This window comes from Halictus rubicundus, chromosome 11 (genome assembly GCF_050948215.1).
Source record: "Halictus rubicundus isolate RS-2024b chromosome 11, iyHalRubi1_principal, whole genome shotgun sequence".
In the NCBI taxonomy this organism is placed as follows: Eukaryota; Metazoa; Arthropoda; class Insecta; order Hymenoptera; family Halictidae; genus Halictus; species Halictus rubicundus.
Genome location: NC_135159.1, coordinates 2,593,483 through 2,608,586, shown reverse-complemented (window position 1 = coordinate 2,608,586; position 15,104 = coordinate 2,593,483). Strand labels below are relative to the sequence as shown.

Here is a 15,104-nt window from a genome sequence, read left to right as displayed (position 1 = left end):
AGATCTTAGGAACAGCAATGTATTTTAAAACGGAATGATACAATGATCTATTACGAAGGTCATTCAAGGTCACTCAAGGACAGCTTTGGTCGGTAGCGCAATAAGCAAGAACCTATTGTACGCGGTTTTCCCGAAGAACACACATGAAATGCCCTCGCGGTCGCAACAACCCACCACATTCTCATATCGGAACTAAACAACTATTCGGACAACCGATGCAACTAAAAACACATTTCGCGTGTCGCCTTTGGCGAAAACGGACTAGGTTGTAGGTTTATAGGATTCTAGGAAGCACGTTCTGAATGTAATGTAGCCACGTAGAACGCGCAAGAAATAATATGCGATTGTATTTGTTTCAGTCGGAGCGCGCCACCAACGTGAAATGTACTTTATTGCATTATATTATAACGTGTTGTAACGTGTTGTATGTATATTCTTATTTGGTACATTCAGAATGGAAACCGAAAGATAACTTGAATGTTTTGTCTTTCGTTTATTTTCATTACATATTCTCTTATTGTCCAGCAATCCAATATATGATCTCTGACCGTGTTTGCTCAATGTGATCTACACATAACAAATCACAATTGCACTCTTATAATAGAACGCCGTTTCAACTACAAATTCTATTTCTCTCGTATACACGTATGTATACATATACCATATACATATACATATCGGTATGAAATTGCTGCGTGTACGTGATGTACATTTAACATTCACTAATCTCGCGCGAGACCTCGTGTACCGATACCCGAACTGTGTGAAAAATCTTTCAAGTATCAAAAATATGTTGGTCGAATCGAATGGTAGCTTACACTTCCACCCAAAAGAATTATAATCCTATATTTCCCTTGTTGACAGCATTGGAAGAACATATATTTTTATACAGTTAACATTTAAGATTCACTAACGGATTAACACGTTGACCGCCAAAACCGGCAATCAAAAGTAATTCTGCGACGATTTCGGGGTAACTGATCATTTTCAAAACGAAAATAACATCAGGACAATCAATCTTAGCGTGGCGATCGCTTTCCGTATCCGCTTGTATAAAATTTGAAATTCAATGAATTTTGTAATCCGGCGGAAGTATCGCAGCAGTCAGCGTGTTAAGGCCTGTGTCGCGTCTCGCGGTATCGTTTACATGTTATTCTCTAAAAAACATTGATATAAAAAATATACAGGTATTATGCGCTACATTTTAAATAGTGATATACACAATACTCGTAAGTCTGTGCAGGTTGACAACGCGCACGCGTGTAAACTGTATCCGTTTGTTATTTGAATATTTCTCTGTCTGTTCGACTATTCGATTGCAAACGTAGCGTCCCCTGCATGTTGGCAAGCGTTATCAGATGCAAGGGACACGAAGATTCACGATCCAAACTCCTCGGTGTCTGGCTCGATTTCTTTGAACTCGTAACTTCCTCTTCCATCCATTTGCAAGTAATACTGAAACGGGAACCACTCGGCAATTAGAACTCTGTAACTTTGACTTAATCGTATCAATTGATTCTCGTACCTCGTGATGCTTCCAGAGCGACCGTCTGTGCGAGACTGTGAACAAAGTGATATTCGCCTGCCTGCAATACGAGTACATCGAGTCCTCGACGTCCACGCTGACTGCGCTCGTGCACTCATCCAGAATCGCGAACTGCGGTTTATGATAGAAGAGTCGAGCCATCTATGGGATCAACGAAACCAGGTCAATCATTGTTCACAGAAAAAGAAGAGCTACGACAAAGAGGGTACGAGATAATACCGCTATACGTTGTTTCTCGCCACCGGAAAGAACGTCCATCCAATCGGCGACAACGTCCCACCCCTGGCCCTCGGAATTCGTCAAATTTTCTCTTTCCAACAGGTGGCCCAGCTGAACCAGATCCAACAGTTTCCTGAGGTCGTCGTCCGTCATTCTGCCACGCCGTATCATCTCCTCCTTCGTGTGAGGATAGATGATTTGATCCCTGAGCGTGCCCAGAGTCATGTAAGGACGTTGCGGTATGTAGAATAATTTTCCTCTGGGCGGCTTGGTCACCGTTCCGCCCCAAACTGGCCACAACTGTTCCAACAAACGGGTTTAAACGGTCTTACATTGCCGCGCGAACATTTAGATAAAGCGATAGGGATCGATGACGTACCTCTCCGAGAATTCTGAAGAGGGAGCTCTTCCCGCAGCCGTTCGGCCCGCATACTAGCACGTTCATTCCCGAGCTTACCTCGAACGTTAACTCTTTGATAAGAACGTCGCCATTCGGCGTAATCAATGGCACACGATCGAAACGTATAATGTTATCTTTGGTCAGAATCTTTCCCGCGCCCGGGCTACCAATCGGCTCGTCCTTCGAGTCAGAGATCATCGTTCTGGTGTATTTTCCGGCGTTCAGGTCGTCCAGAACGACCTTGATCTCCGTGACCCTGGCCGTGAACCCTGCTAACCGTGTCAGCTCTCTTCCGGCCAAGACTAATCTGCCTATTGCTTCGGCCAATTTCACTAACATCCGTCCGTACGTGTAGTAACTCTTGAACCTATGATCGGCCGTTCCCGACAGGATCGGGTGGTTCTTTCTAAAGAACGGAATGCTGACCGCGTAGAACCCTACGATCGTTGCCATGTCTAAAAGAATAAAAAATATATTTTCAATATTTTGTTTCTACTAAATCACTGTCGATAAGCGAGCGTATATATGGAAATATGTGTTTTACATTTGCCGACGAAATTATCGATGATGCCTATGAAAGTTTTGAATTCTAAACATTTCCGAAGGTGCGTCACCTGCAAAACAAGACACGCGTGTAACGTTATTTATACATAATAAGAATTAGCGTATAGCATGTTACTTACTAGTTTATAGAAGCTAGCTAGTATCGTTAGTTTCTCTCGATTATTTCCTTGATAGAACGCGATCTCTTCGGAGTTCGTGATCAATCGGGAATTAATGTGACGGTACTCGCCCTCGAGTCGTTGTTCTTTTACTGTCATCGGTCCGATCGGTTTACGAAGATGCGTGATCATAGTACCAGCAAAGAGAAGGTACAATAGCATTAATATCGGTGTCTATAATAATACAACAGACATATTAGAAAGCGTAAACGGGTACGCACGAACGAACGCATGAATTAACATACTTGACCACCGAGATTGCTCGTCAATCTGTAGACGTAGATAAATATGTCCAATAACGGTTTCGCGACGTTGCTATAGAGATCCGTGCAACTTTCGCAGAATTTGTCGACATCGGTAGATAAAAGCTGATCCGGATTCGCTATTCGACTGTCCAGGTTACTCATTTTATAGTACGTAAAGCCCCTGAAAAGACAAGTAGAACACGTTCACATTTGAAACGCTTCGTGAAGCAAATCCATAATTCATCATTGTTCTTTGACTCACTTCAGGTACTGATCCAGTAGATTTCGTGTGATATTTGTGCGTAGCCTCAGCTTCATTTCGTATATTCCATATTTCAGTACGTTGTTCACGATAGAGATCTAAATAAATACAGTCATGGAAGATGATATCAGTAATTTCTTCCAATTGATAGGGAAAATATAGCTGCTCGACAGCCTGAACGAAAGGATTTCGTTGACAGTCTACAAAAGCAACGAATTGCGTGTTTTATTCAACGTGTACATTGCACTTACCACTGGCAAAAGTGACATGAATTTAAACAAACGCTTCTTAAATAAGGGTTTATCCATATTAACAATTGACCTGAAGCACAAAAAAGCTGATGTAGCTCAGGAATTAAAAACAGCATTGTCCGTATTAGCAGATAATTGTACGCACGATTCGATCAAAGTTCCAACGTTTATCATCCACAGGTCGCAGAGAGATCTCGCAACCAAGGATCCGGCAACCAGAAGAACGAATCCCATTTCTGGAGATATGACGGATGGTATACCAATTCGGAGGAGTTGGCGTAGTTGCTTGAAAAATCTGGCATTGACATAAGCTTTCGGGCTCTTCGGCTTCTCCTGAAAAACGGTCCACGCTCTTACAGTTAGGGGATAGTAACCGATTTAGGGATCGCAGACTGTTCACGTACTCACCTCTTTGATAACATACTGAATGTCATGAGCGGACCACGCGTTCCTGTAAAAACAAACAATCGTGAGTGTTTTGACGAGTTGCACGCAGGTTGGTTCGCGTGGACACGCACGGCTGTCCTGTCTGCTTACTTGTTTCTCGTGGCTTGTTCCTTCGCGGGATAGCCTTTTCTTTGTATAATCGATAATAACGTGGTGAGAGCGCCAGCCTTTCGTTTCGCTGTGGGTTTCGTCTCGAATTTACTAAGCGTCGGCGCCATTCCCAACCGATCAGCTTCGAGAGCACGACTGCAAATTTACACCGTCTTCTACGACGGTCTTGGCTGTTCTGCGTCCAGTTTCGGAGCTTAAGGTGAACAGGTAGTGGGGCAACACTCACGAGCAGCAGTGAATCAGCTAAACAGCAGCGAAACGACGTTCCGCAAGCATTTCACTGCCAGCGAGCCAGTCCCTGGTTCTCGCGCTGCTTTCACCTACTCTAACCTGATCATCGGATTGTCTTATATCGTATGCGCGTTTACTTTATACGTGCACAATCATCAGCGTCCCGCCAATTACCGATCAAAGTTCAAAAACTACAAAACCAGTTTTGTTTATGTAATCCTATACCAATGAACTTTGATTCGGCCATGCCCAAAATCAATAAATATGTATAAATACACACGCGCTCAAGAGTGCTGTTGTTATAAAGGAGAGCCCGGATTCGAAAGCCACAGCTGTTACGTTATCGGAACAATTATCATTGATACACCGATATATACGTATTATTTTTAAATGTCTGACTCTCTTTTGCACTTTTTCTCATGGAGTCATGACATTGATGCATTTTTCAAAGGATAACGAACCTCGATAACGAAGGGAGCAAAATATTATATAAAACCGCTATGTCATTAATCACCACACGTTTTAGACAGTCTGGTGGCATTCAACTTTGTACTGACAGTTTATCGATTTTCTAGCAGTATAACGTTCGAATTGATATGTCGTTATGACGCAAGCGTTATGTTCTAATGACTGCGATAAATTCTAGACGCTGCGTAATGTTTATGTACGGGCACGGAAACTGATTATAATTAGTTATCTAGTCGCGATTTTCATTCATTATTTCATCCTGCTGGAGATAACAGACTTCGGACGAATATGTATATATTTCCTAGTTTTTGTATTTACGTACTGTTCGACCATGCAGTCTTGGCCTCTTTAGGATATCGTACAAAGTAAATAGTGGTCAGAAGTTCCTCATGGAATATATAACAAATGAGTTTATATTTACACGATAACAAATAACGAGATAACGAGATAACGATAACAAATTGCGTTCTGTATCTCTGGTAAGGGACTTTTCGTGAACGAGCCGGGGACGTTCGAAAAACCTCTAGAGGAGTATGCGCGAAGTTTCGTCCCAAAATAGCGATTCGAAAATTCGTCGCTATCGACGACTCTTCAGCGACCGGGTTAGGGTTCCGCGTCCGAAAATTCCTTCTTCCCCACGCTCAGAGTTCGCTACGCCTCTATTTATTTTCAACGAATTTTTACAAATTGGTTCTCCGCGAATCGGAGTACACTCGGTTTATCTCTGATCAAACGAGACTTGAAGAACGTGCTGATTAGATCGTTAAATCGCGTCGAGTTAATGAACGTATACATGGTAAATAAAACGATTAAACGTTTCCTACGAATCGTTAAATTTTTCTTTTATTGAATAGGGTATTCGATCGGGTACAAAGTCATACAAAAATGCTTAAAGGCGAATAAATTGTCTCGTCACTTATTTTATTGCCCTAGCTTCTTATCGTTAGCACCATTACCCAGAGTATACTCGGATTTACCTGCAAATTGAGGAAATTGTGCTATGCAAACGGATTTGGTTTTCTGCTTTCATGAATACTATCCGCATAAACCAGCAAATCTTCATTTACACAGACTGAATATTCCCTGATTTTCGTGGTCTGAGATAACTCGAATAGTTCCTTTGTTGTATACAAATTCGACTGGTTTTTTTTTTGTTGGACAACGCTAATGCTCGGCAAGCAGCGGGCACGTAAATCGTTCGAAGAGGGCAGAGCTCTTACGGTATAATTGATATGGTAATAGTTCAATAGCATTTCAATAAAATATATGCAAATGCATGATTAAAGTATCATTGCCCATTGTGTTTGAAATAATTCATTTTCGCTGACATTTATTTTTAGATGATATATTTGAAAGTTAACGACGCCAGACAGATGGGAAACACGGATCTTATCGCTACGTCACGAAAAAGTTGATTACACAAGTTGTTATCTCATTTAATAGAAGCTATACTTATTCCCTGAAATCGTATGAGTTTACAGGCATATATGTACATGTATTATTGTAGACTGTTTTTACATTCCGGACGATTTTTCATACTTGCGCAGCTCCGCACGAATATTCTCCTTTTGTAATTCTTTTTAGTCTGTTGGTAGATTTCGCATCGAAGAAGTCAACGCCAATGTCAAAGACTACCTAATCTACCGCACTTTTGACACACAGCCAGTATCAACCGAAGGTTAGTATTTCCTCGTGTTATCATTAGGTGAGCAATACATTTGTAATGCGACGAGGTTCGGAATTCTTCATGGTCAAATTATCTGTTGTTGTCGGGGCAGGTATCGTCGATTTACCTGATCCCGCAGCGAGAATCATCTGAAAATAACAAAATACTGACGAATTAAATTCGTCGACGACACAGAATAAATGTAGGAACACTAAGTTTACAAGAAACATGGAAATTCTCAAACCACCTGTTCATACTTTTCATGAACTTTTCGCGTTTGATCCGTCTTAATCGTCCGTCCTTTACAACTTCTTGTCTGTGTTCGTCCGCAGATTTGCAGTTAACCTTTGATCCGGTCACCTGGCTGTTAATCGGAGCTAGTCGCATACGAATAATCCATGCGAGTTCGCAGACTGCATTTCACTCAACTGAGCTGTCAAACAGAATCGTATGCGTAATTAATGTATGTACATTGATAGAGACGCAGCGGAGGAATATAATTATTTTAATGCAGAGAGGAAACCAATATAAATATATATATATATAACGATAGCGAATGGTCTTTTCTTGCGGACAACATTTTTTTCCGGTCGTATCGCAGAAATGATAGTTTACTTCATCAGGTTTGCGTTAACTTGCTAATCAAATTGCGTGCAACGTGAGAGTTCGAAAGTACACTTCGCTCGAAGAATTATGCAATCGTTCGGACGAACCTGATCGTACAAGAACAGTTTGTAGTTTTTTACTAGCGTAGCGACATCATGTGTTTCTCTCGAAATCGATTGAATAATACTTCAAGAAGATATTATTAGAAGCGATATTAACATTTTGGTTAATGGCGGATGGATGGACAATTAATAAGTTAGAATTATTTTGTCAACTCGACGACCAAAGGAACAATGTCTTCTATCGACGACGATATCAACCGACGAAGCAACTGTTTCACTTTTTTTTTTCTCTCTCATTTTCTTTTTTGTTCTGGTACCCCAGTATTGACGAGGATCCGAAGAAATTAGGCAACGCTCGGATATGTTTGAGAAATAGCGGGACCGTTAGATTATGAGAAGCTGCGAATGTCGTGTATGACCTTGCGTGAGTGTGTTTGGATTTCGATGACGCAAAACCCATACTATTGTAAGTAATTTCAGTTCGTAATCACCTGTTTCGAAGTTTCAGTAGACGCTTCCATGCCTCTCCTCTACTTCCAGTCATCATCATAATCATCATCACCATCATCATCATCATCATCATCATCATCACCATCTCATTTCATCATCACCATCATCACTATCTCATTTCATCATCATCATCCGCATCCGCATCCGCATCATCACCATCCGCATCCTCATCCTCATCCTCATCATCAAACTCATCACCATTATTCACCATCAACATCCTCATCTCATCATCATCATCATCATCATATAATCGTCACTATCACTGCCACCACTACCATATATCATAAAGCATCATCATCATCATCATCATCATCATCATCATCATCATCATCATCATCATCATCATCACCTTCATTTATCGAATGAATGGCAACCTGTAGTATGTTACTCACAAATACTTCCTTCCACCCAGTGCGATTCTAAATGTAGAACCACTCACACATTCTCGCGATTGTCGTTCGACAAAATACGAATAAAGTAACAGACACGATTGGTATAAAAAGTTGTTTTCCAACCACGTGCGAAGCACACAACTATCCGTCCCAACTATTTGTTGCATTTGTCAAGATAATCAGAGTCATTAATTTGCAGGTTTCTTTCCGTTTTTTCCCGTCTAGCCAATAGTCGTGAATGACCACTGTAGTAGCCGTGTAGAAACGTTCACAAAGTACACAACTACAGGAATTTTTATGTTTTGAAAGAAGAAGAAGAAGAAGGTTTGTTTGTTCGTGAAACCTTGAAAATTGCAATAAATAGCGCAAACTCTCGCTAGTATCAATGAACGCGATGCGAGTGGTTCCATTTGATCGAACCACCCTGCAACAAGTCGTAGAGTACACTTTAGATTGTGTAAGAGGTATGTGAGTGGTTGTTACAACAAGTGAAAGAAAGTTGCTTGACCGTGAATGTTGTTGATACCAAGTGAAAGATTTGTTTGTAACGCATTCATCCAACACAGATGAAACACTAGCTAGAAGAAAATAGGAGTAAATAAACTGTTTTGTTCATGACTCGACCAATATCATGGTTGATGTTGACAGCGCGAAACCTGTTAATTATGAATAAATAATTTTAATTTTAATTTTAGAACAATATTAATCAATGTTTTGTCCGATAGGATTGCTGTTGTTGGCGTTTCTCATTCTGATATCGGTCGAGCCTAGAATATTTTACGGGTGGCCAACGCAGCGACCCGATGGAGGATTTCAAAAAGTGTAAATAAACTAATTTCCAGTGTATCAGTTTTTAATCATTCTTGTAATGAACTTACGGTAATAAGAATCAATCTCTGCCACCTATCAAAATTAACATTCTCACAATGACAAAAAGAATCGTGTACGTTTTTTTCTTCTTTCTTTTTTTCTTCATCGGTCGTGATCACTCGGTATATCTCAATTAAAACGCAATCCCGATTTTTTTTTTAATTTACAAATACGAACTGTCTACACAGCAGAAACTCATGTTTTCATTTGAACGTTCACGAACGACATTAATGCACCTTACGTTATATATATGTACACACTTCGCGGATCGTATTCAAATCGTTTCGCAAGGCATTTTTTGAGCAACAACCATCTTCTGAATCGCACGCGCGCTAAATCAATTGTCCCCGTGCAAAAGTATTCCATTTGCAAAACTCTACACACATATACATGTACAATTTGCTTCCATTTTGCGTCCATCTGACAGAAAATGCAATCGCACAAAAAACGAATAATATATATATATATATATATATATATATATATATATATATATATCGTTATTATCATTGTTTTAACCGATACGTATGGAAATTTACGTATCGATTAAAAGTGATTACAGATTAGTCGACATCGGCGAACGATTTGAAATGGATCAACCAGCTATAATAATGAGCTAGAAACGGTTCTAATGTCTGTTAAAAGTTGTCTTAAACTACAGTCTTTGTATATCGGTTATCATTTACAGCAGGACGTCAATAAATAAACTCGACGCACTCTTCCCATCAATGTTCTCTTTACAGTATGTATAAACATTCTGAATCAATAAAGACATATATATTTATATATCTATATAAATATACATATATGTATTTATATGCATACACACACATATAGATATATGTATATCATATATTATATATATATCAGGCATTCACTAAACGACTGTGTCCCATCCATAAAATATTACTTTTTTTCACAATTAATTATCGCTCGGTTCACAATTATTATACTCGCTCATCATATTTTTATATGTATATATATATATATATTTATATGTATATATAAATATTATCAACATGTTCGTTTTCTGCTGCTCTTCACTTTTTGCAATCAGATACATACATGCCCACGTACATACACACCGTTCATGCACTCGCATGTGTGTGTGTGTATATATATATATAAATATATATATATATATAAATATATATATATATATATACATATATTATTAATAATGTTTCCTACCATTTAAACAGCAAATCACTTCTCGATTAGGACTTTCACGCCTGTAGTTCTGAGACGACCATTAACAAATACATTCAACCGTCATACACGCATACCTACACACGCACAGAGAAAGAGAAAAAGAGAGAGAGAGAGAGAGAGAGAGAGAGAGAGAGAGAGAGAGAGAGAGAGTGAGAGAGACTCGTATGATGAAACAATCCAATTTATAAGGACTACAATGCGATGCCTGTACAAGTTACATGAAAGAAAGAAAACAATTTTCCTGGGTCAAGAGAATTGAATGTTTCTAAAAATGGCGGATGGGTGAATGGAGGTTTTGGGATTGGTCCTTGAATATTCAAACTACTAATCATATCCCGTCTCTTTTTTTGTTTCTTGTAAAACCCACTGGTGACAAAGTCTTCGGTAGGAATATCCAAGAATCGTCCGGTTGTGCACAGTTTTCCAACAGGTAAACATATAGTCTCGTTGATTACATTATAAAATGATAAGTGTCATCGAATAGAAATTACCAATGAGATTTCTATATAATAATGGAAAATGCGCAGACGTGATTGCATCCGTCTCTTTTGATAAGATTTCGTTTCCCATTTCTTCCTCGATTTTTTTAAGTAACACCTAAAACACGGAGAGTTTATAGTTCGAAATACTTTTTCACCTAGAGTAACTTGAATATGTTTCGTGCGCTGCACTTTCTTTTTTCCCTCAGCTGCAACAATGCAAGGGATTGTGATCATCGACAAACCATGACTCTTCGAGAATGAACAATGGTACCGCTACCCCTCGTCGTGGGAGAAATTTGTCTCGTTAACATTTAGATATCCGAGTCGTCCAAAATGGAAAAAGAAGAATGTCAAACTGCGAAATGCCACGATCCACATTCAAACGATCAGTATAAGATTCCTGGACGCATCGTCTCAAATTGCATTATCATACTCAATTGCAAAACGCATCTACATGTACCCGTATATATATATATATACTTTTATAGAAAAGAACACGTATGTTTTTCTCGTTACCATTCGAACGCGAGATTTCTCTAGTGTCAATGATATTTTAAATTTCGGGTAGCTGCGATCAATCTGTACACACCTGCGTTCTCGTTCACACACTCGCGTCCTCACCCCATACATTCTGCAACTGTAACTTACTTTCTGCCCATGCTCCCTACCTACGTAAAATTTGTAATTACGTAGAATTTGAAATTTGAACAAATACCGGACAGCATAGGTGGATAGTCATTCGACCAGTTTGCAACAGTAATAGGAAGATTTGGAGGCAAGAAGAAGGAACGAATACAAACGATCGCTGCTCTCATTCTCGAGATCTTAAAATTTCCGGGCCACTGGCAGAGCCGGCTTGGTTAAAATGAACACGGAACGACGCGGAGCGCTGCTTTTAAAACAAAGAAAGGAAGAAGAAGAAGAAGAAGAAAAGGGGGAGGAAAAAGTGATCTCACGCACGACGACTCGAAGAAACGAGCGAACCGGATCGGTGAATTTCTCAATTACACATTAAACACACGGCACGTAACTTTAAATAAAACTCGTAAGCACACCTATGTACTCATTGCTGCACATAACACGTTCTTATTCTTCATTGACACATACACATTCATCATCATCTCATCATCATCATCATCATCATCATCAACATCATTATCATCATCATAATCTATCTATCTATATATCTATGTCTATATATATGTATATATATTCCGTACATACATAGACGTATATATAAATATATAAATTATACATTCATATAATCATCAAGCATCATCCTCATCCTCATCATCATTATCATCACCACCAACATAAAAATCTCAGTACATAATTTATTATCTCTTGAGTTGGTTAGACCGCACGCTTGAAAATGAGATCATACAATTCTAGTATGCACAGAGCTCAGATGATCGAAGCTATCCGTTCCCTAACACGCGCGTCCGCATCTATGTTTTCTCACAGCGAGAAGAAAGGGTATCATGTGTGTGTGTGTGTGTGTGTGTGAGAGTGGGTGTAATGTTAACATGTTTTTCTTTTTGCACAGGTGAAGCCCGGTATCTGCAGACAGGGGAACAAGACAGATATATAAGAAGAAAAATGCATACAGTGTGTCTGTGCATCTTATATGTTTGTGTGGTGTGGAAAAGATAAAAATGAAAGGGTAATCTTATCTAATTAATTGTAAACGCGATCTCATACGAAATATTGTATATCGGATATGAACAAAAAGAACAAGTATTCTAATTGATCTCTTTCTAGTAGATGCATACACGTATATGTAACAGTGCCAGTGACAGCTAAGTGACGCTGTCGGAATCTGGAGTATGGAGGAGTATATCCGAGACAAAAGCTACAGGTTGAACGAATGTTCTCAAGGTTATTCGGAGGTCATGAAACACAGTGTTGCAGTTAGGGACGAAATCTTGTTCCAGCTTCAATTTCGACAGAGGTAAAATTAGATGTTCAGTTTGCCGCGACTCGAAGGGAACCTATAGATACAGGTTTTGCGTTCCAAGTTCACCTTATTGCAGACCGAGTTCACCCGTTTGCAAATTAAGTTTTCCTACACAATTGTTTCCTCGAATTATGCTAATCAAATCAAATTTATTGTTCCTTAATTGAAAATTTTATTGCCTGTAACACTCAACGTAAAATATTTAATCATTATGCTGTAACTGTCACTCTTACAGATTGCCATAATCATTACATTAATGCGTACATGTGATTATCCCGAGTAGCAAAAAGAGAACCATTATAGATGAATTTATGTGAATGTATGTAAAAATATTTTTCATGTTAAATAAGCATTTTATACTAATTTCTATTTAACTATTATTGCATATATGCAATAAAATTTTTTTCTCGGAAGAATAACTTTGCATCAGATATTTCCTTGTTAAAGTAGCTTAAGAAAATAAATTTGTAGAAAAGCTTGAGTTGCAAAAGGGTGAATAAGATTTAAAGAGTTAATTTGAAGTGTGAAACCCGTATAGCTGAACCAGTGCTTCCGTTGACAGAGGGTTAGGGGGGTGGGGGAGAGGGTGGGAGGTCAGGATATATCGTCGTGTGTTCGTGGTCGTCGTCATAGTCGCATAGTTGCGTGTTGTCGTTGTCCGGTTTACAGATCATATAATTTGTACCTACTAGAAAATGTAAAAGAGGCGTGCGACAGACAGACAGATCCTCTACTCTCCCGAGGCGGCCTAAAGGCGGGTGTGTGGTAGTAGTAGCAGTAAACGCGTGTCAGGATCAAAGGAACGGATTCGCCGGTTTCTTCCTGCTGGCCGTGAGTGGGGGAAGGGGGCCCGATGGCATCGTGATCGACACACGCGCACCAGCATCGTCATCATCATCATCGTGTCATCGTGTCATCATTGTGTCATCGTCGTGTCGCGGCGCAGGCTTCTTACTCGTACTTGAGAAAGTTATTCGACTTCTGCTCGCGCTGCCCGGGATGATTCTGCCAAGCACCTTGGGACGCGTTCGGGTTATTCGGGCCTGGACCACCTGTTCCGGGATTGCCTGTATTACCATCACCGCCACCCTGATTCATCCAACTGAGAAAGCCAGAGTTGCCACTGTTACCAATGCTGTTGTTGCCGGAGGGTTGTTGACCAGGTGGGCCAGGCTGGTTCGAATATCCCTGATCGTTCCCGGGCGTCTGCAGGTTACCGATCAGGCCCCAAGATGCTTGGTTCAGCGCGGCGACCAGGGCTGGATTCACCGGCAACGCGGACAGATTCAGCCCGGCCATCGCCAACGAATTGGACATACTGCCGCCACCGCCGCCACCATTGTTCTGCCCGGTGATGCCCAACGCCTGGAGGTTCGGCATGTCCAGGTTACCACGGTTCCCTGGATTGTTCCATCCGTTCGGGCCCATATTGTTACCTGAGTGGCCGACGTATCTCGCCACCTGGTAGTTACCCTGCACGTTATTCTCGGCGGGGCCGGGCGCGCCTCGGCGCATGTTCGAATTCACTTGGTTATTGAAATTCTTATTGTTCCCCTCAGACTTTGGCGCGGCGTTCGACACGTGCACCGACACCCCCTTTATTATGTGATCCTCGCCGCACAGGGACTGCGCTACCTCCGGATCTAAGAAAGTAACAAACGAAAATGCACGGAATGGTTTCGGGATGAACACGTCCGTCACTTCGCCGTATTTGGAGAAATAGTCGCGCAGATCGTCAGCGGTTAGGTCTTCTGTACAGCGTCCCACGAATACCTTGCAGGGTACTTGCTGAATCATTCCCTCCTACGCACAAACGCACAATCAATCAATCATGTACAACAGATTTTCACATTGAGGTTTTTTTTTTTGTGTTTTTTCTTTTGCTTTCTTTTTTTGTTCTTTTTTGTTTCTAATTTGTTCAGTAAAACTTGCGTACAGTGCACATTATATTCTTGTTACGTGTACGATCGTTTGCGAAGCTACCGATTTACTTTGAGAAAAAAAAACGATAATGGAGACCAGTCTTGTTCTTCGTTCAGCCTGTTAACCGGTGGCAGATCGTGACGATCAACTCTGTAGCTTATCGTCACCTTCTGAAAGATATTTTTAGACGTTTTCTCGACAACGTACAACGACGTTTGTAAAAGGAATAATGTCCCGGTCAACAGGCTAAATGCTAGTTATGTATTCGTAAGTATTGTTAAAAGCGTTCACTGTTCGGTCAATGGCTTAAAATAAATTCTACCGTGGAAAACTGAGAAGGACTGTAATCTGCACTAACGTCAAGTTTTATAGAAAATTCTTGAATACGCATTGATCTAATTGTTCGATCACGGAAAAAAGGTTTCTCGGCTGGTCAATTTACACTTGAACTCAGTGAATGCATATGTACACATATGAGACTCATATGTGTATATATGAAACAACACTTAAGCACTATGGCCT

The 15,104-nt window shown here is 40.3% G+C and overlaps 2 protein-coding genes across 2 annotated transcripts; both read right to left on the bottom strand.

Moving 5' to 3' along the window:
* Positions 1–475: 475 nt before the first annotated feature.
* Positions 476–4,719, bottom strand: Pmp70 (ATP binding cassette subfamily D member Pmp70). The gene is made up of 12 exons (XM_076795779.1): positions 4,183–4,719; positions 4,054–4,096; positions 3,791–3,978; positions 3,646–3,715; positions 3,395–3,492; positions 3,133–3,313; positions 2,849–3,061; positions 2,710–2,779; positions 2,145–2,620; positions 1,766–2,065; positions 1,526–1,687; positions 476–1,455 (listed from the first exon to the last, which is right to left on the bottom strand). The coding sequence occupies exons 1-12, from the start codon at positions 4,308–4,310 to the stop codon at positions 1,378–1,380; spliced, it is 2,007 nt and encodes a 668-aa protein (XP_076651894.1). The 5' UTR covers positions 4,311–4,719; the 3' UTR covers positions 476–1,377.
* Positions 4,720–5,718: 999 nt separating this feature from the next.
* Positions 5,719–14,973, bottom strand: LOC143358878 (TAR DNA-binding protein 43-like). Its single transcript, XM_076796386.1, has 3 exons — positions 7,728–14,973; positions 6,816–7,001; positions 5,719–6,734 (listed from the first exon to the last, which is right to left on the bottom strand). Exon 1 carries the CDS (start codon positions 14,454–14,456, stop codon positions 13,611–13,613), a length of 846 nt encoding a protein of 281 aa, XP_076652501.1. The 5' UTR covers positions 14,457–14,973; the 3' UTR covers positions 5,719–6,734; positions 6,816–7,001; positions 7,728–13,610.
* Between the last annotated feature and the right edge of the window lie 131 nt (positions 14,974–15,104).

Excerpts from the sequence above, each read along its gene's own strand:
- Pmp70 (XM_076795779.1), bottom strand. The coding sequence starts at position 4,310 with ATGGCGCCGACGCTTAGTAAATTCGAGACGAAACCCACAGCGAAACGA. Across the intron at positions 3,062-3,132 it reads CGAGCAATCTCGGTGGTCAA|ACACCGATATTAATGCTATT; the intron begins GTATGTTAATTC and ends GTATTATTATAG. Across the intron at positions 1,456-1,525 it reads CGCTCTGGAAGCATCACGAG|TATTACTTGCAAATGGATGG; the intron begins GTACGAGAATCA and ends TTCCCGTTTCAG.
- LOC143358878 (XM_076796386.1), bottom strand. The coding sequence starts at position 14,456 with ATGATTCAGCAAGTACCCTGCAAGGTATTCGTGGGACGCTGTACAGAA.